This window comes from Salvelinus namaycush, chromosome 41 (assembly GCF_016432855.1).
Source record: "Salvelinus namaycush isolate Seneca chromosome 41, SaNama_1.0, whole genome shotgun sequence".
In the NCBI taxonomy this organism is placed as follows: Eukaryota; Metazoa; Chordata; class Actinopteri; order Salmoniformes; family Salmonidae; genus Salvelinus; species Salvelinus namaycush.
Genome location: NC_052347.1, coordinates 7386764 through 7407199, shown reverse-complemented (window position 1 = coordinate 7407199; position 20436 = coordinate 7386764). Strand labels below are relative to the sequence as shown.

The 20436-nt window shown below is 41.9% G+C and overlaps 1 protein-coding gene and 4 non-coding genes across 5 annotated transcripts; all 5 read right to left on the bottom strand.

Annotated features, from left to right (window-relative positions):
- Positions 1-17146: 17146 nt before the first annotated feature.
- Positions 17147-20279, bottom strand: LOC120034480 (40S ribosomal protein S11). The gene is made up of 5 exons (XM_038981061.1): positions 20161-20279; positions 19196-19336; positions 18123-18198; positions 17728-17857; positions 17147-17363 (listed from the first exon to the last, which is right to left on the bottom strand). Exons 1-5 carry the CDS (start codon positions 20173-20175, stop codon positions 17240-17242), a joined length of 486 nt encoding a protein of 161 aa, XP_038836989.1. The 5' UTR covers positions 20176-20279; the 3' UTR covers positions 17147-17239.
- On the bottom strand, positions 17474-17557 carry LOC120034611. The gene has a single exon (XR_005474052.1). It is a non-coding gene; the product is annotated as a small nucleolar RNA SNORD35 (small nucleolar RNA).
- Positions 17963-18045, bottom strand: LOC120034607. Its single transcript, XR_005474049.1, has one exon. It is a non-coding gene; the product is annotated as a small nucleolar RNA SNORD35 (small nucleolar RNA).
- LOC120034612 lies at positions 18983-19064 on the bottom strand. Its single transcript, XR_005474053.1, has one exon. It is a non-coding gene; the product is annotated as a small nucleolar RNA SNORD35 (small nucleolar RNA).
- Positions 19432-19515, bottom strand: LOC120034610. The gene has a single exon (XR_005474051.1). It is a non-coding gene; the product is annotated as a small nucleolar RNA SNORD35 (small nucleolar RNA).
- Positions 20280-20436: the final 157 nt, after the last annotated feature.

Genomic DNA, 20436 nt, shown 5'->3' with positions numbered 1-20436 from the left:
GAATCTCATCATGGACAACTTTAGCATTTTAGCTAATTACCAACTTCTCAATGACTTACTACTTTTTAGCTACTTTGCAACTACTTAGCATGATAGCTAACCCTTCCTCTAACCCTAACCTTTTAACCATAATCCTAAACTTAACCCTAATCTTAACCATAACCCCTAGCCTAGCTAGAATTCATAACATACATACACTTAGCAAATTCGTAACATATTGTATGTTTTGCAGATTCGTAAAATATTGTACATTTTGCAAATGTTTACATATAATACGAATTGTGACTCGTAACATATCATACAAAATGGGTGATGGACATCCACAAATTATTACATACCATACGAAATGTAACATATCATAAGAGCGTTGGGCCAGTAACCAAAAGGTTGCTGGATTGAATCCACGAGCTGACAAGGTAAAAATCTGTCATTCTGCCCCTAAGCAAGGCAGTTAACCCACTGTTCCCCAGGCGCCGAAGATGTGGATGTCGATTATGGCAGCCCCCTGCACCTTTCTGATTCAGAGGGGTTGGGTTAAATGCGGAAGACACATTTCAGTTGAAGGCTTTCAGTTGTACAACTGACTAAGTATCCCCCTTTCTCCTAAATGGAGTGTCTCTGATTTACGTAAAGAATAATACCAAATGCTCTGAGACCAGGTTGAGCCTCAGCAAAAACCTCATTACAAACAATCCCAAGTATCTACACTGACACCCAAAGTTGTAATTCAACAGATTCCACTAAAAGCGTAGTCTTTGGTAGCTGACCTCAAATAACAGCAGCAGCAGGAGCAGCAGTATCTAGACTAGCCGTGTGCTGTGATAGGAAACGAGATATGCCACTGAGGCAAGATGGAGAGATTGGGCCTGTGTGCTGATTACTACCAGGTTCCCAGGGTCTTGTCTCTCTCTGGGGAGAGACCTGATCACAGCTTGGGTCTCCCCACTGTCATTACTGCCAGTGTGTGCTACAATAGGTCAGGGAGATGAGATAACATTGTGGGTGAGGAGCAGCAGGTGAGAAGCTCAACAGGGCATTATTAGGTATCCGGATCCCAGGGTGTAGCATTGCTGCTGACCTCAGGGGTTATGACTCACCATCTGCCACAGAGAATTCCTCCTGCTCAGAGCTCATGCCCAAGGGCCAATTCAACAGGGGAACGAAATATTTGTGTTGTTTTGGTTTGTCTAGTTTCTTTGTCTCTTTTTGTAAACAGATGAATGATAATGAATATGCTTTCAAAAAGTTTGATCTATAGTAGTGTCTGTTTATCATAGCCTTAGTGGCGGACTACATCCTAAGGAAAAACAGATTTGTAGCATTTCAGATTTATTCTATCTATATAGTCATAGGAGCTGACCTGTAGAACACAGTGCATGAACTGTGGAACCTGTCCTTCTGCCAGTCCGATATGTGGCCCACATTATATGGGTTTTCAGATTCTCAAATTCCAGTAGGTTTACAGGACCATCAGTCACTGAGAGCACGCCCCAGGGATGCTCTGATGAAAGACATGTTGGATGGTTCACACACATGACCCCAGTGTGCTGACGCTGGGTACACCCTGTACCTTGACCTCTGACCCCAGCGCCTGTTTGATCTGAGAACCTGGTGTAAAATCAGAGGTGCCCATCACAGCCACACATGCCAGCCATCCGTCCGGGCTGACAGGCAGACACGGCAGAACCTGGGAATATTGAATTAAGACCTGCTGCTTTGACTGGAAAGCAGGAGCCAGTTGTTAAGAGGATGAGGCTGGCCCCATGCCCGTCTCTGACCAGCCAGCTTCAAGAGCAGCTGGTAACAGCTATCAGCTTTCACGGACAGGCCAGGTGAAGTAGAGTTGAAGTCGGAAGTTTACATACACCTCAGTCGAATATATTTAAACTCAGTTTATCACAATTCCTGACATTTAATTAGAGTAAAAAATCCCTGTCTTAGGTCAGTTAGGATCACCGCTATATTTTAAGAATGTGAAATGTCAGAATAATAGTTGAGAGAATTATTTATTTCAGCTTTTATTTCTTTCATCACATTTCCAGTGGGTCAGACGTTTACATACACTCAATTAGTATTTGGTAGCATTGCCTTTAAATTGTTTAACTTGGGTCAAATGTTTCGGGTAGCCTTCCACAAGCTTCCCACAATAAGTTGAGTGAATTTTGGCCGATTCCTCTTGACAGAGTTGGTGTAACTGAGTCAGGTTTGTAGGCCTCCTTGCTCGCACACGCTTTTTCAGTTCTGCCCACAAATCTTCTATAGGATTGAGGTCAGGGCTTTGTGATGGCCACTCCAATACCTTGACTTTGTTGTCCTTAAGCCATTTTGTCACAACTTTGGAAGTATGCTTGGTGTCATTGTCCATTTGGAAGACCCATTTGTGACCAAGCTTTAACTTCCTGACTGATGTCTTGAGATGTTGCTTCAATATATCCACATAATTTTCCTCCATCATGATGCCATCTATTTTGGGAGGTGCACCAGTCCCTCCTGCAGCAAAGCACCCCCACAACATGATGCTGCCACCCCTGTGCTTCGCGGTTGGGATGGTGTTCTTCAGCTTGCAAGCCTCCCCCTTTTTCCTCCAAACATAACGATGGTCATTATGGCCAAACAGTTCTATTTTTGTTTTATCAGACCAGAGGACATTTCTCCAAAAAGTACAATCTTTGTCCCCATGTGCAGTTGCAAACCGTAGTCTGGCTTTTTTATGGCGGTTTGTGAGCAGTGGCTTCTTCCTTGCTGAGCAGCCTTTCAGGTTATGTCATTATAGGACTCGTTTTCCTGTGGATATAGATACTTTTGTACCTGTTTCCTCCAGCATCTTCACAAGGTCCTTTGCTGTTGTTCTGGGATTGATTTCCACTTTTAGCACCAAAGTACATTAATCTCTAGGAGACAGAACGTGTCTCCTTCCTGAGCGGTATGATGGCCGTGTGGTCCCATGGTGTTTATACTTGCATACTATTGTTTGTACAGATGAACGTGTTACCTTCAGGCGTTTGGAAACTGCTCCCAAGGATGAACCAGACTTGTGGAGGTCTACAATTTTTTTTCTGAGGTCTTGGCTGTTTTCTTTTGATTTTCCCATGATGTCAAGGAAAGAGGCACTGAGTTTGAAGGTAGGCCTTGAAATACATCCACAGGTACACCTCCAATTGACTCAAATGATGTCAATTAGCCTATCAGAAGCTTCTAAAGCCATTACATAATTTTATGGAATTTTCCAAGCTCTTTAAAGGCACGCTCAACTTAGTGTATGTAAACTTCTGACCCACTGGAATTGTGATACAGTGAATTATAAGTGAAATAATCTGTCTGTAAACAATTGTTGGAAAAATGACTTGTGTCATGCACAAAGTAGATGTCCTAACCGACTTGCCAAAGCTATAGTTTGTTAACAAGAAATTTGTGGAGTGGTTGAAAAACGAGTTTTAATGACTCCAACTGTCACGTTCGTTTAGAGATGGATTGGACCAAGGTGCAGCGTGGTAGGCGTACATCTTTCTTTTATTTGACGACACAGAAAAAACAACAAAATACAAAACGAACGTAACGCTACATGCAGTGCAGAAAGCAACTACACACAAACAAGATCCCACAAACTAAAGGTGGGAAAAGGCTGCCTAGGTATGATCCCCAATCAGAGACAACAATAGACAGCTGCCTCTGATTGGGAACCATACCCGGCCAACAAAGAAATAGAACAACTAGAATGCCCACCCAAATCACACCCCGACCTAACCAAATAGAGAAATAAAAAGGCTCTCTAAGGTCAGGGCGTGACACCAACCTAAGTGTATGTAAACTTCCGACTTCAACTGTATAATTATTGTGCTTTTCTATTAAATATCTCACTGCTCAAAACAAACTTGTAACTTTGTTTTGAGAGTAAATGCACCAAATTTGAAGTACCTGCATTTTCATTTGCATTGATTTATAAATAAATCTTTACCATTGAATACGGAAATGAAAACTTTGATAAGATTATGCTCACTTAATGAATCCAACTCAAGCCATTTCATAACCAAAATTCAGAGATTGATTTATGGTATGGATATCACATTTTGATGAAATGAGTAGGGTAAGCCCCATCTGCAAAATAATTTCAAATCAGTCGACCTCACACTTCTAAATGCACTGCTGTTGTTGGTACCAGACACCTCAAGTCATGACCAGCACCTCTGACCTTGGTCTCTTATATTCTGACATGCTAATGATCAGCACATCAACTACTTTCACTGGCACCAAACAACTTATATCAGCTCATCCTATATCATCTGCTTTAAAGGGGCGGCAGGAAGCCTAGTGGTCAGAGCGTTGGGCCAGTAACCGAAAGGTTGATAGATTGAATCCCAGAGGTAAAAATCTCTCATTCTGCCCCTGAATAAGGCACTGTTCCTAGGCCGTCATTGTAAATAAGAATTTGTTCTTAACTGACTTGCCTAGTTAAAATAAATAAGGGTGTAAGATATGCATATGGGTGCCTAATTGTCTGTTATTATATTGACATCCTTGTCTTTCAACAGGAAGTTGTTGGACACAAATATAGTTGATTTGATCCAGGGACAGTGGATATCTTTGTGCACATCTGAATGGCTGATGCGTTGTCCAGATGTGGTGTGTGACCCGGCGCTGACCCACAGTGCCCCAGAAGACCGCCCGAGCCCGGAAAATGTACTCCCCTTTGTGAAACAGAAAAGCGTGCAGCTAGACATCAGCAAAACAAATACTTGCTAATGATTTGTAACATCTCAAGAGAATGACAAACGTCAACAAAGATAAGAATAAAAACTGTACAAAAAAGTACAAATGTTCCTGTATGATTACATTCACATGTTGAGAGTCCTCTACCACAACTCTTAACATTCACATAATCAAACATAAGTCACCAGGGCATCATAGTAAGACAATATCCTCCTCCTACGTGCAACCTCAGAGCGCAGTACCTTGACAGCTCTGTGTTGGTAACCCCAGTAGAGCAGAGGACTCAGCCCCTGCCCCACTCCTGCCTCTGGCTCTATGCTGACTGCTGACAGAGGGCAGGGGGCCATCTGAGGGGCTGCTGATGCCAGGGTCCATGTTCCACTACGTTACAGTATACAACCCCGCTCTGCAACCATCTGCTCAAGTCATCAGGCCTCCTGCACTGCTGCTGGAAAAGAGTTTGTGTGCTGCTTGCTGACATGTCAAAACAAACCAAGATGAGGGCCCAGTGCAGCACCGTGACCCCTCCTGCCGCCTGCCCAGACCCCTGCTGGGACACCATAAGGCCTGTGTTTTACTTTCAGACATGACCCTTACAGAGATGACCCTCTGGACTAACATCCCTGCTGCTGAATAGACAAGTAAGAAAACCTGTGTGCATGCTCAGTGACACTAGGTAAACATGTAAACCTGCAAGGCACTGGACTGTTAAGTGGTGGACAGTAAATGTTGTGGAGAGGAAAGGAAGCCTGGCAATGCAGGGCAGTGATCTGCTGTGGGTGGTAGTGCCATCCCACTGGGACCAAACTGGTTGAATCAACAATGTTTCCATGTTATTTCAACAACAAAAATAAATGTGATGACACTGATTGGTTTTGGTTTTGCAAAAAGTCATCAATGTAAAGGAATTTCAGGGATACCTCACCCCCCCCCCCCCCCCCCAAATCTAATGGAACGGTTAAAAATATTGTTGATTTCACGTTGAATTTGCGCTCGCTGACAACTCAATAAAATGTACGTCAAAACTATATGTTGAAATGATGTCTGTGCCCAGTGGTATGCCACCGTTTAGAGCAGCTCTCTCTCGCCCCCCTGGCAGTCTAATCTGAACCTGCTAGGGCAGCATGGGCCCAGGTCACATGCCTGTGATTGATGGTCCATTCACTTCTAACCCTCTCAGTAGTGCTTGGCTGCACCTTTTGGGACCTTTTCCAGCTGGAAAGTGTTGAGCTCTTTAGCAGAGAAATTAGATGGACAGGGACAGGTTTGCCCTGGGCCCTCTTTCAACAGTATCCTCACCTGGAGAAATAGCTAGATTTTCCATCAGTGTGTTACATAGAAAGGATCTCCACTCCATCAGGATGTTACATAGAAATGATCTCCACTCCATCAGGATGTTACATGGAAATGATCTCCACTCCATAAGGATGTTACATGGAAATGATCTCCACTCCGTCAGGATGTTACATAGAAATGATCTCCACTCCATCAGGATGTTACATGGAAATGATCTCCACTCCATCAGGATGTTACATAGAAATGATCCCCACTCCATCAGGATGTTACATGGAAATGATCTCCACTCCATAAGGATGTTACATGGAAATGATCTCCACTCCATCAGGATGTTACATGGAAATGATCCCCACTCCATCAGGATGTTACATGGAAATGATCTCCACTCCATCAGGATGTTACATGGAAATGATCCCCACTCCGTCAGGATGTTACATGGAAATTATCTCCACTCCATCAGGATGTTACATGGAAATGATCCCCACTCCATAAGGATGTTACATGGAAATGATCTCCACTCCGTCAGGATGTTACATGGAAATGATCCCAACTCCATCAGGATGTTACATGGAAATGATCTCCACTCCGTCAGGATGTTACATGGAAATGATCTCCACTCCATCAGGATGTTACATGGAAATGATCCCCACTCCATCAGGATGTTACATGGAAATGATCTCCGCTCCATCAGGGTGTTACATAGAAATGATCTCCACTCCATCAGGATGTTACATGGAAATGATCCCCACTGGAATGGGCTGTACTGTACAGTACCAGTTGACAGACCATGCAGATGTTTGTTTAGTGGAGACTTACAGCCACGTTACTCACAGCTCAAAAAGTAGCAAATCTCATGAGTCAGGTTACCTAACTAATGATACAGTGAAGATTGAGACATGGAAGAAAATACAAATGAGATGATATTGTAGCGAGAGCAAATCATCTAGAGAGTTTGGCATCTTAATTGAACCTATACAAAACATTGAAAACTTACAAGAAGAATCATTCAGTCCCATTCTACCCACCGAAAACAGTTTCTGACTGAGAAGGAACCAAAAGATGAGAACGATATAGAATATCTGCATCTTCTTCCTGTCTTTTTGCATGGTAAACATTTATTTTAGAGTTACATTTAAGTATATGGATCCCCCAGTGAGTCATTGGTATTAAACTAACAGCTGCGGCAGGTGTGAGCACAAGATGCACGTATCGACATGGACTAACAATTAGGCATACTCCATAACAGACAGCTTTAACTGCCATGTAATAAATGAAACAGATATGCTTTGAACTGCTGCAAGTAGTTGCTTCTCAAGTTGTTACATGAGTTAATATTTCCTTGCTTGATGGCATTGTTGTGTGCGCCTAGGATAATGAAATCAGTCACTGGAGTTCCCCCTGTTTGCCAACGGTTTGGTCAGAAAACATGCAATGCAAAGTTAATGTACACAAAATCAGAAATGGGTAACTTCCCACTGGGCACAAACTGGTTGAATCCCCATTGTTTCCATGTCATTTCAATGAAATGACGTTGAACTAACAGGGAATAGAGGTTGAATTGACATCTGTGCAGTGGGTTACTGTACCATGGTTATATGTATTTATATCCACTACAGAAACTAAATCAAGCTGGATTTATGAAAGAGATTTGAATTAAAAGCCTTATAAAGATGATATCATAAAATGTTAAAGTATTCTTTCGCAAAACGTATTGCAAAGGTCAACGGCTATATTTATTTTATGAGGATAGAACAGTGGTGACACTGTGTTCCCCACCTTAAAAACCTCCACGTCCTTTGATTTGAATTTATGGACCTATCCTCATCAAACTGAGACCTGTGTTTATGATTCATAATAAAACCATCTCTATAAAGTCTCTTTAGTTCCAGAATCCTCCATCCTCCACGGAAAACTACTTGCAATTGATTGCCTTAGCAAATCACCAAGTAATACCAAAACAATGGTGCGTAGTGACCATTTTAAAAATGAGACTAGAAACTATTTGTCAGTGATATAGTGAGCTCCAATTTGAGGGTATTGTCATCCATATCGGGTGAACCGTTTAGAAATTACAGCACTTTATGAAGGCACTTTTATTAAAAATATTAGAGAATATGTTTCTAAACACTTCTACATTAATGTTGATGCCATCACGACTACGGATAATCCTGAATGAATCGTGAATAATGAGAGGCATAAATATCATACCCCTCCAAAAAATGCTAACCTCCTCTGTTAATGGTAATGGTGAGAGGTTAACATGTCTTGGGAGTTTGATCTTTGAGCTTCTGTAACTTTCTCATTCATCATTATTCACCATTCATTCAGGATTATCCGTAATCATGGTGACATCCAGAAACATATTCTATTCTTATTTACAATAAACTGTCTCAAAAATTATACAATATGTTATTTACCATTCATTTCTATTGGGCACAAAATAATCTGAAACACAACCAAAACGAACAGCAAATGCATCCAAAAAGTTTGTAGAGTCACAAGATTGATGTAGTCATTGTGTACTAGGAATATGGGACCAAATACTAAACTTTTAACTACTTTAATACACATGTAAGTGAATTTGTCAGAATGCATTTGGTTCCCAAAAAGTGCTGTAATTTCTACATGGTTCACCCAATACAGATGAAAGTAACCTGAAATTAAAGCTGACAGTCTGCATTTTAACCTCATTGTCATTGTATCATTTCAAATCCAAAGTGCTGGAGTACAGAGCCAAAACAACAAAAAATGTGACACCGTCCAAATACGTTTGGACCTCACTTGTAAGTGACGCGGCAAGATTCAGAGTAGCATTAAAGAAAACAAAACCAGATGGACACTATGACTGCTCACTAAACAAACTCACTAAATGATGATTCATCTCTCTTGCCTCCCCTCCGTATGGATTCATGAGCAGCTTGACCTTTGAGGGGTCATGGTCAGCTCTCTCCTTCCTCTCCCTGGGGTGTCTGTGCGTAAGAGGAGCTATGGTCCACAGATCACCCCTGGGGCCTATCCTAACCCCATTACACAGTCCCCTGTCTATGGAGGCCTATGGAGTGACAACCCCAGCGTTGGAGACAAGCCTTGCTGATGGAGTAATGCAGTTGGCCCTGTAGTTATTTTTTTATCCCAGTATTTAGAAGGATTTCCATTGAACTGATGTGTCATAATCTTGGGAGTTGACAGAAACTCTACCCTGTTAGACATGTTTCATTCATTTATTTCTGTTACTACCTTTCTTGAGAAGCTGTATTGTATGCCAGGATTCTGCAGTGATTAGGAGTCAGACAACAGTCTGGTAGAAGGTTTAGGGCTGGATTCAATCTGTATAGCTGAAGTATCGCGGCGGATCCGCGTTTACTGTGAATGCAGTCTCTGCGAACGCGGGAACATTGCCTTTAAATTTCTGTCGAGCTATAACGTGGATCTTCCTCGATACGGATTGAATCCAGCCCTTAATCCGTGACTAGGTCAAATGGGAGGTGGGCATTAGCAGAGTGGCCAAGGCTCAGGGATTCTATGGGACTGCAAGTTTCCTATGAATGCTGTCTAGCAAGGTCACTTATGGGTCTGGCTTCATCAGTGTGTCTACAATGTGAGAACATGCCCCACTCAGCCCCCTACCATGGCTGGACTCACTCACATCAGCAACATGGGCCTTCCCTGTCACCACCATATGGTCCACATTCACATAGGCACTGGGAAAGCAGCACCCTCAGCATCATTATGTATTGTAGACGCCAAGGCCTTGGTAGACCCAGGCAGAAAAGTAGACAGAAGCCCAGCCTGAGGGAGGGAGGGGCTGAGGGGCTCTCTCTCTCATTCCCATGCAGAGACACTGAGGGGTTGGCCGTCAAAGCCACATGATAATGCCTCAGCTGATGCACGCAGGCCATTTAGCATGTATTGCATATGTTTGGGTATGTTTTCTTCTGGATCTCAGAAGCCATTGGCCGTACAGGCCTACAGCAAAACACCTAGGAAACAATGGAACAAGCTGAAAAACAAGACAATACTAGAATGAGTCCAACCAAGGACTTGTGTACGTGATTTTATGTTTGGGTTCAAATGTATATGGTTTCGTGGGAGAAATACTATCTTGTGCATCATTCAGACCAACCAAACTTAGGGCACAATAAAAAAAGAATAAAATCTCACATTGCCAGTTTGACAGGGAAAGTCCCACTGGTATTTGGCAGTTGAAACATTTGAATGTTTGATTTCTAAAAGCATTTCTTTGGTATTCCACATTGCAATGTTTCTTTGTATTCACATTGATATGTTTCTTTGTATTCACATTGGGAGTTTCAGTAGCATGTCACAACTCATAGTAGATCTCTCCCATGACTTGAGAATAGTTGGAATCTACGTTATGTGGACCATGGGCGACATCATATTCAACTTGCCTCAAACAGCCTTAGCTGTTTGCCGTGTTGTATGACACTAAATGTGAATGAATTAAAGGATGAAAATGAATTGTTGCTACTTTATTTGTCTGATATCACAGATTATTGAAATAAAATGACATCTGAGAATCATTGTTTACTGTTATGGTACTAATAACAATACTTTTTATCGTCTTTCTACACCCTATTTACATCCAGTCCCAGGATGGAAGCCAGTGTGCTGATATTACTTCAAATCTCATCAGTACATTTTGTTTTGATTTAAAAATAGGTGTTAGTCGCCCTCTGTTGGTTAACCATAGAACAAGTGTTGTTTTTTGCCATCATTGTAAGCCTGCCACACACAAACTATACGATACATTTAATAAACATAAGACTGAGTGTGAGTTTTTGTCACAACGCGGCTCGTGGGAAGTGACAAAGAGCTCTTATAGGACCAGCGCACAAATAATAATATAATTATAATCAATAATTTTGCTCTTTATTTAACCATCTTACATATAAAACCTTATTTGATCATAGAAAATTGTGAATAACTCACCACAGGTTAATGAGAAGGGTGGCTTGAAAGGATGCACACAACTCTGCAATGTTGGGTTGTATTGGAGAGAGTCTCAGACTTAAATCATTTCCCACACACAGTCTGTGCCTGTATTTAGTTTTCATGCTAGTGAGGGCCGAGAATCCACTCTCACATAGGTACGTGGTTGCAAAGGGCATCAGTGTCTTAACAGCACGATTGTCCAAGGCAGGATACTCTGAGCGCAGCCCAATCCAGAAATCTGGCAGTGGCTTCTGAATAAATTCAATTTTCACAAAACTGCTTGTTGCAATTTCGATGAGGTTCTCAAGTTCAGATATCGGTAAGTGGATTGGAGGCAGGGCATGAAAGGGATAACGAATCCAGTTCTTTGTGTCATCCGTTTCGGGAAAGTACCTGCGTAATAGGTGCTTTGCTATATCACATTTGACATTGTTCGTAAGCTTGAGTTCATTTGCACACAAAAAAATCATACAATGATGGAAAGACCTGTGTGTTGTCCAACCTCCAACTTCTTAATCATAGCCTCAATTTTGTCCCGCACATTGAATACAGTTGTGGAGAGTCCCTGTAATCCTAGATTCAGATCATGCAGGTGAGAAAAAACATCACCCAGATAGGCCAGTCATGTGAAAAACTTGTCATCATGCAAGCGGTCAGACAAGTGAAAATTATGGTCAGTAAAGAAAACTTTAAGCTCGTCTCAATTAAAAAAAAAAAATTGTCAATACTTTGCCCCTTGATAACCATGTTGTAAAAGAGCTACATGGTCGCTGCCCATACCATTGCACAGTGCAGAAAATACACGAGAGTTCAGGGGCCTTGCTTTAACAAAGTTAACCATTTTCACTGTAGTGTTCAAAACCTCTTTCAAGCTGTCAGACATTCCCTTGGCAGCAAGCAAGTCTCTTCTTATTATTGGTGTCCTTTAGTAGTGGTTTTCGATCAAGAAATTCGACCATGAAGGCCTGATTCACACAGTCTCCTCTGAACAGTTGATGTTGAGATGTGTCTGTTACTTGAACTCTGTGAAGCATTTATTTGGGCTGCAATCTGAGGTGCCGTTAACTCTAATGAATTTATCCTCTGCAACAGAGGAAACTCTGGGTCTTCCTTTCCTGCAGCGATGATGGTTTTTGCAACTGCACTTGAAGAAACTTTCAAAGTTCTTGACATTTTCCGGATTGACTGACCTTCATGTCTTAACGTAATGATGTAGTGTTGTTTCTTTTTGCTTATTTGAGCTGTTCTTGCCATAATATGGACTTGGTCTTTTACCAAATTGGGCTATCTTCTGTATACCACCCCTACCTTGTCACAACACAACTGATTGTCTCAAACGCATTAAGAAGGAAAGAAATTCCGCAAATCAACTTTTAACAAGGCACACCTGTTAATTGAAATGCATTCCAGGTGACTACATCATGAACCAGACGTCCCAAGGCAAAGGGTGGCTACTTTGAAGAAACTCAAATATAAATATATTTTGATTTGTTTAACACTTTTTTGGTTACTACATGATTCCATACAGTGGCAAGAAAAAGTATGTGAACCCTTTGGAATTACCTGGATTTCTGCATAAATTGGTCATAAAATTAGATCTGATCTTCATCATCTGATCTTCACAACAACAGACAAACACAGTCTGCTTAAACTAATAACACACAAATTATAGTATTTTTCTTGTCTATATTGAATACATCATTTAAACATTCACTGTGTAGGTTGGAAAAAGTATGTGAACCCCTAGGCTAATGACTTATCCAAAAGCTAATTGGAGTCAGGAGTCAGCTAACCTGGAGTACAATCATTGAGACGAGATTGAAGATGTTGGTTAGAGCTGCCCTGCATTATAAAAAACACTCACAAAATTTGAGTTAGCTATTCACAAGAAGCATTGCCTGATGTGAACCATGCCTCAAACAAAAGAGATCTCAGAAGACCCAAGATTAAGAATTGTTGACTTGCATTAAGCTGGAAAGGATTACAAAAGTATCTCTAAAGGCCTTGATGTTCATCAGTCCACAGTAAGACAAAATGTCTATAAATGGAGAAAGTTCAGCACTGTTGCTACTCTCCTTTGGAGTGGCCGTCCTGCAAAGATGACTGCAAGAGCACAGCGCAGAATGCTCAATGAGGTTAAGAAGAATCTTAGAGTGTCCGCTAAAGACTTAAAGAAATCTCTGGAACATGCTAACATCTTTGATGACGAGTCTATGATACGTAAAACACTAAATAAGATTGGTGTTCATGGGAGGACATCACGGAAGAAGCCACTGCTGTCCAAAAAAAACATTGCTGCAAGTCTGAAGTTCGCAAAAGAGCATCTGGATGTTCTAATGCAACTGGCAAAAATATTCTGTGGACAGATGAAACTAAAGTTCAGTTGTTTGGAAGGAACACAAACACTATGTGTGGAGAAAAAAAAACACAGCACACCAACATCAAAACCTCATCCCAACTGTAAAGTATGGTGAAGGGAGCATCATGGTTTGGAGCTGCTTTGCTGCCTCAGGGCCTGGACAGCTTGCTATCATCGACGGAAAAATGAATTCCCAAGTTTATCAAGACATTTTGCAGGAGAATGTAAGGCTATCTGTCTGCCAATTGAAGCTCAACAGAAGTTAGGTGACGCAAAAGGACAACGATCCAAAACACAGAAGTAAATCAACAACAGAATGGCTTCAACAGAAGATGATACGCCTTCTGGAATGGCCCAGTCAGAGTCCTGACCTCAACCCGATTGAGATACTGTGGCATGACCTCAAGAGAGCGGTTCACACCAGACGTCCCAAGAATATTTCTGAACTGAAACAGTTTTGTAAAGAGGAATGGTCCAAAATTCTTCCTGGCCGTTGTGCAGGTCTGATCCGCAACTACAGAAAACATTTGGTTGAGGTTATTGCTGCCAAAGAAGGTTCAACCAGTTATTAAATCCAAGGGTTCACATACTTTTCCCACCCTGCACTGTGAATGTTTACACAGGGAGGTTCAAGAAAGACATGACAACGTATAATTGTTTGTTATTAGTTTAAGCAGACTGTGTCTATTGTTGTGACTTAGATGAAGATCAGATCACATTTTATGACCAATTTATGCAGAAGTCCAGGTAATTCCAAAGGGTTCACATACTTTTTCTTGCCACTGTATTTGTAATTTCATAGTTTTGATGTCTTCACTATTATTCTACAATGTATAAAATAGTAAATATGAAGAAAAACCCTGGAATGAGTAGGTGTGTCCAAACTTTTGACTGGTACTGTATATATGTGCGCCATTCAGAGGGTGAATGGGCAAGACAAAAGATTGAAGTGCCTTTGAACGGGGTACGGTAGGTGCCAGGCGCACCGGTTTGTGTCAAGAACTGCCACGCTGCTGGGTTTTTCATGCTCAACAGTTTCCCATGTGTATCAAGAATGGTCCACCACCTAAAGGTCATCCAGTCAATTTGACACATGACTGGACAGGGGCACAGCCATGGGTGGGTCCTAGGAGGGCATATGCCCACCCACTGGGGAGCCAGGCCCAGCCAATCAGAATGAGGGCTTTATTTCAGACAGAAATACGCCTCAGTCGGCTGGTCTCAGATGACCCCTCAGGTGAAGAATTCGGATGTGGATGTCCTGGGTTGGCGTGGTTACACGTGGTCAGCTCATGAAACAACACCTGCGTTGCGTTTGTTGCGTTTATATTTTTGTTCAGTATACATGGGTTTAACCTCTACTCAGCTACCATTTGGAGTTGTTTTAATTTTATTTGGAATTTTAGGACCCCTTTAAGTATAAAAAAATAAAGGATAAAATATTTAATTTGTCCTTTAATATAGCCCATAGAAATGCATTGAATAACACATTAATAAATGGCAAAAAAGACAAGTCAATAAATAAATAATAAGGAATGAAGTGTCTGTGGGGGATCGCCAGTCTCCCATTTCTACAGTGGGGTCATATTAGTTTAGCCCAAATAGGTCTGAAGCTAGACAGAAGTTGGCACATCAGCTTTACCGACTTCAGACGAGGCCCGTGGGGGTCGTAGAGCAAAACCATTGTGTTCGTGAGAGTCTCGTCTTTCCATAGTCATATTAGTTTGTAGGAGAAAATCAATTTTCGGGATGTCTCATGGTCTGACAAACACCGCTGTAGCTCGGCCACCTTCCACTGCAGATGCGGAAGGCTGACATCTGCGGATGAAGTGGATTTGAGACGCATTCTATGTAAAATAAAAAATAGCATATCTCTCTAGTCTAAATTGACAGATTTTTTTAAATTTGTGTTACTTAGATTGACAAGACTATTAAATTGCTGAGACCGTTCACTTTATTTTAATGGCAGAGCCAAAAACGCAAAATGCTCAATGCAGAATACTGTTCCAAAGAAAATAGTAAATATAGAGACATTGTGTATAATGTATTTTTTTTCTTCCAATTCCATCCAACTTCAAGTGCTGGTTGTTAAGGCTAATACAGGCTAATTCAAATCTGGACTTTGAAGCCAGTTCCACTGCTGATGTTCATGCTTCCCATCAAATCAAGGACTGATTTACGAAGATGGTGGATAAATGAAGATAGTTCACCCAGGACATTTATCATTGAAAAAAACGATACGTTCCAGTCTACTTAACTGGGTGTCTCCCCCATAGACACCAACGCAATAGCAGCTGGTTCTGGTCTACTTAAAAAATGTAACTAAAATAAAATAACAGCGAGTGGGGTGTTTCACTTCCAATTCAGTCTCTGTGATTTAGACCTGGGACACCAGATTGACACAATTTATCAGGTAAAACAGAAAACCAGCAGTACTCTGCACCTACAAACAGATTTGAATACAACCAGCCTAGATTATCAGATCATTGCAGATCCCATTACAATAAAACTAAAGTATGCCTAAGTATAACTTGATCTGCAACAGAGACCGTTAACTCCAAACAGAAAACGTTTTTACTCTAGGAACCAAACGAAAAAAAACTAGGGGGACCTACCCGAATTAGTCCAATAGAAACTAGTTTGCTGCAAAACGATTGTTGGGCATAAATGTTTCCACTGCAAAACAATTTGCAACACTAACAAATATACCGAAATTAAAAAGAAACTCCATCACACTGATTGTCTTGACAGTCCACAATTGAATGGATCTTTAAAGGAATGAAAAGATTTGGCACGGGTCCTCAGATCCTCAAAAGGTTCCACAGCTGCACCATCGAGAGGATCCTGACTGGTTGCATCACCGCCTGGTATGGCAACTGCTTGGCCTCCGACCGCAAGGCACTACAGAGGGTAGTGCGTACAGCCCAGTACATCACCGGGGCCAAGCTTCCTGCCATCCAGGACCTCTATACCAGGTGGTGTCAGAGTAAAGCCCTAAAAATTGGCTAAAACTCCAGCCGCCCTAGTCAGACTTCTCTACTACCGCGCTGCAAGCGGTACCGGATCACCAAGACTAGGTCCGAAAGGCTTTTTAACAGCTTCTACCCCCAACCCATAAGACTCCTGAACAGTTAACCAAATGGCTACCTGGACAATTTGTATTGCAACCCTCACATTTTTACACTGCTGCTACTAGTGTTACACTTTACCTACAAGTACATATTACCTGAATTACCTCAACTAACCAGTGCCACCGCACATTGACTGTGCAGGGTAGCCCCTGTATAGCTTCGTTACTGTGATTCCCTATTTCCTTTCAATTTTGTTTGTTTACTTCAGTCTATTTAGTAAATAATTAACTTTTCTTAAATCTGCATTGTTGGTTAACGGCTGGTAAGCAAGCATTTCACTGTAAGGTCTACACCCGTTGTATTCAGCGCATGTGACATTAAATTTGATCGTTTAATTTTACATTTATGTAAGAACTTATACATTTGTGGAGCAGCTAGCTCACTGTGCTGAAGTTTCATTACTTCAAGAAAAACTCAGGCTTCAAGAGACGGGCAAATGGCCCTGTGGTTGGAGACACCAATTTCACGTTCACAACACTAAAGGAACACGAAAGTTGGGAAATTATGGATGAGCCAATGGTTTTTTGAATGGGAATCAGTTGACGGATGGACAACGGAAAGAACTGTCCAGCAGAACGCACAATAAGTCAGCCTCAGCCATTACACAAAACAAAGCACTCATTTCAGTTAATTGGCAAAGGTTCCCCATTGAATTGTACAAACGTAATTATTTAACAAAAGACAGGCCAGAAGACCAAGATACAGAACATTGTTTATTTCAGATACAACAGAGCAGGTCAGCCTAGAAAGAAAGCCTTCCTGTCAATTGGTCTCATCTCCTGCACATCCTAGATTAGAACTTCTGGAACTGCTTCTTGGCTCCAGCGGCCTTTGTGACCTTGAGGACGTTGAACCTCACCGTCTTGCTGAGGGGTCGGCACTCTCCAACGGTAACAATGTCTCCGACGGAGACGTCTCTGCAGAGAAAAGGAGAGAATTAATGGAGCATAATCCTGAAGTGACCAAGGCACTGCTTTTGGAGGTATGACAACATCAACCAATGTACCATCTCATGTGATAGGTAGGCCAAACTGCATCAGTGTTGCCATTAGGCAGTGTCGTCAGAGCCACATGGGCTTGGAAGACCATCGTGAGAAAAACATCATTTGCAGCCAACATCAAATCTGATTTAATGGAACTTTAACTGTAGTGGAACAGTGAGTTACAGCCATCCTTGCAGTAGGAAAGGCAATCAGCCAATTATTGGATACAGCCTGGCGGGAAAAAACACACGCAAGGAAGGGAGGTTGAAAGGCTCAACAATATGACAGATCCTCTTACCTGAAGGCAGGTGAGAGATGAACCGACATGTTCTTGTGCCTCTTCTCAAAGCGGTTGTATTTGCGGATGTAATGGAGGTAGTCACGTCTGATGACGATGGTCCTCTGCATCTTCATCTTGGTCACCACGCCTGAAAAGGCAGAATCAGGTCAATGTGTGGTCAATCTTAGAATACATCTAAGCACTGATCTAGGGATAGGAGTAGACCGTTGAATAGGGTGAGCAGGGGGTTTCGGTCGTTGCATCAGTAATGCCATAAGGCATTGTCGTCATAACCAGAAGGCTTGGAAGACCATCGTGAGAAAAACATCATTTGCAGTTCAGTGAGAAAACAAAGCTGACTGTTTTACATCCAAACCAAAAACAATAAACAGCAAGGAAATGTAAAGACTAACCGGAGAGGATACGACCACGGATGGAGACATTTCCAGTGAAGGGGCATTTCTTGTCAATGTAAGTGCCATCAATAGCCTGTAGAAACAAAATATGTTAGGTTCTCTGCAAATCCTTCCAAAACTCTCAAACCCAGGTAAAAAAATACAAAAATAATAATAACATTCAACAATTAATGATTTTACTGAGGTTGAGTTCATAAGGAAATAAGTCAATTGGAAAAAATGTATTAGGCCCTAATCTTTGGATTTCACATGAATGGGCAGGGGCACAGCCATGGGTGGGCATAGACCCACCTACTGGGGAGCCAGACCCAGAAAGTTTCCCCCACAAAAGGGCTTTGGACAGAAATACCCGTTTCAGCTATCAGGGTGGCTGGTCTCAGACGATGGTTACACGTGGTCTGCAGTTGAGGCTGGTTAGACGTACTGCCAAATTCTCTACAACGACGTTGGAGGCAGCTTATGGTAGACAAATGAACATTCCAATTTCTTGCAAAAGCTCTGGTGGACATTCTAGCAGTCAGCATGCCAATTGCAAGCTCCCTCAATTTGAGACATCTGTGGCATTGTGTGACAAAACTTCATATTTTAGTGTGGCCTTTAATTGTGCACCGCACAAGGTGCACCTGTGTAATAATGCTGTTTAATCAGCTTTTTGATGCCACAGGTGGATGGATTATCTTGGCAAATGATAAATCCTCACTTACAGGGATGTAAACAAGTTTGTGAACAACATTTTATGGAAATAAGCTTTTTGTGCATATGGAACATTTCTGGGACCTTTTATTTCCACTCGTGAAACATGGGACCAACAGGTTACATCTATATTTTTGTTCAGTATGGATGCCAAAATCCCTCCTATAACTGCATCAGTGTTGCCATTAGGCAGTGTCGTCAGAGCCTCAGGCTTGGAAGACCATCGTGAGAAAAACATCATTTGCAGCTTGCAAAGAGCAGTTAACCATACAAGCTAATTGACCACGAGATACAAGGCTGTATTCAAAGATGAATCATACTGCCCATAAGGAGCACAACTGTAGTTTTAGGATAGTTTAGGTTGTTGGGTAAGATACCTCTCTTGGAGTTTTGAAGCCTAGACCAACACTCTTGTGGTAGCGTGGGAGCTTCTCCTTGGCCTCCTTGCCACCTTCACCAACCAGAACACGCTTCTTGTTCTGGAAGATGGTTGGCTGCTTCTGATAAGCCCTCTCCGTCTGTGGGGAAAATGCATAACACCAGGTCAAAAACTGATCTATGCAGAGCCTAACCCGTCGCTCCATCACGGATCTGAAAATACCCATCTTCAAGTTACACTGCATCAGTGTTGCCATTAGGCAGTGTCGTCAGAGCCTCATAGGCTAGGAAGACCATCGTGAGAAAAACATCATATGCAGGTAAATCGATGTGCATTTTGAAATATACCCTACTAGACAAGCAGACCAGACAGGATGCACTAGCAAGATTTACAATCTATGAAGCCCATAATGAAAGTTCTGAAGTTCTGACCATAATGAAAGTTCTGAATAACTAGGTAGCTAGCTAAACAAACCCCATAAAAAGTCCATAACATTTGGAATATTAAAGTTGAGAAAGTAGACCGCTGAGTTTAGCCAACTAACGGGTGATCAGGCTAGCTAGCCAAATTCGCGTATAAACTAATCTAACGGCTATAGTTTTTCCAGTACGCCAAGCTTCTCGCGCATACATTTATCTAGCAATGACATGTTTTAGTTATCAACTCTGCCATGAGTCAGTAAATTTCGATTATCAACTACAGATGAAGCATACGCCCAATGCTGTAAAGGCCTAGTTAGCAAACTTTCTACTGGATCTCCGACAAAGCGCACCACACAGGACAGGGCCTGGAACGTGATAGTCGAAGTAGATACCACCGTAAAGGGCCCAGTCTACTTCGATATACTTCAATCGCATGCTTTTCGCTTAACAAACGCTATTTATTGTAGGCTGCAATGCCATGATGTTTGTTTTTCTATCTAAAAAGCACATTCATTTCGCCACGCTGTTTTGCTGAACGTACTTGTGCGTCCGCCATCTTTGCCAGCCGAGTCGTAAAGAGAATTAAGCATGCGCGCGACGGACAGAAGTCAGAAAGGACAGGATATGACGTTTAAGAAAGGGCAAGGCAGAAGCGGAACGTTGGATTCCATTTGTGTCAAAATATTTGTATTCATTGTTAATTAAACTTGCTATAGTCTTAGTCTTTTGTAAGTTGACTACTCATAAATGTTATCGGCCCTCTATGTAGTGCTCTAGCAAGCTGGCATTCGTAAACGAGCAAAACGAAGCCACTCCT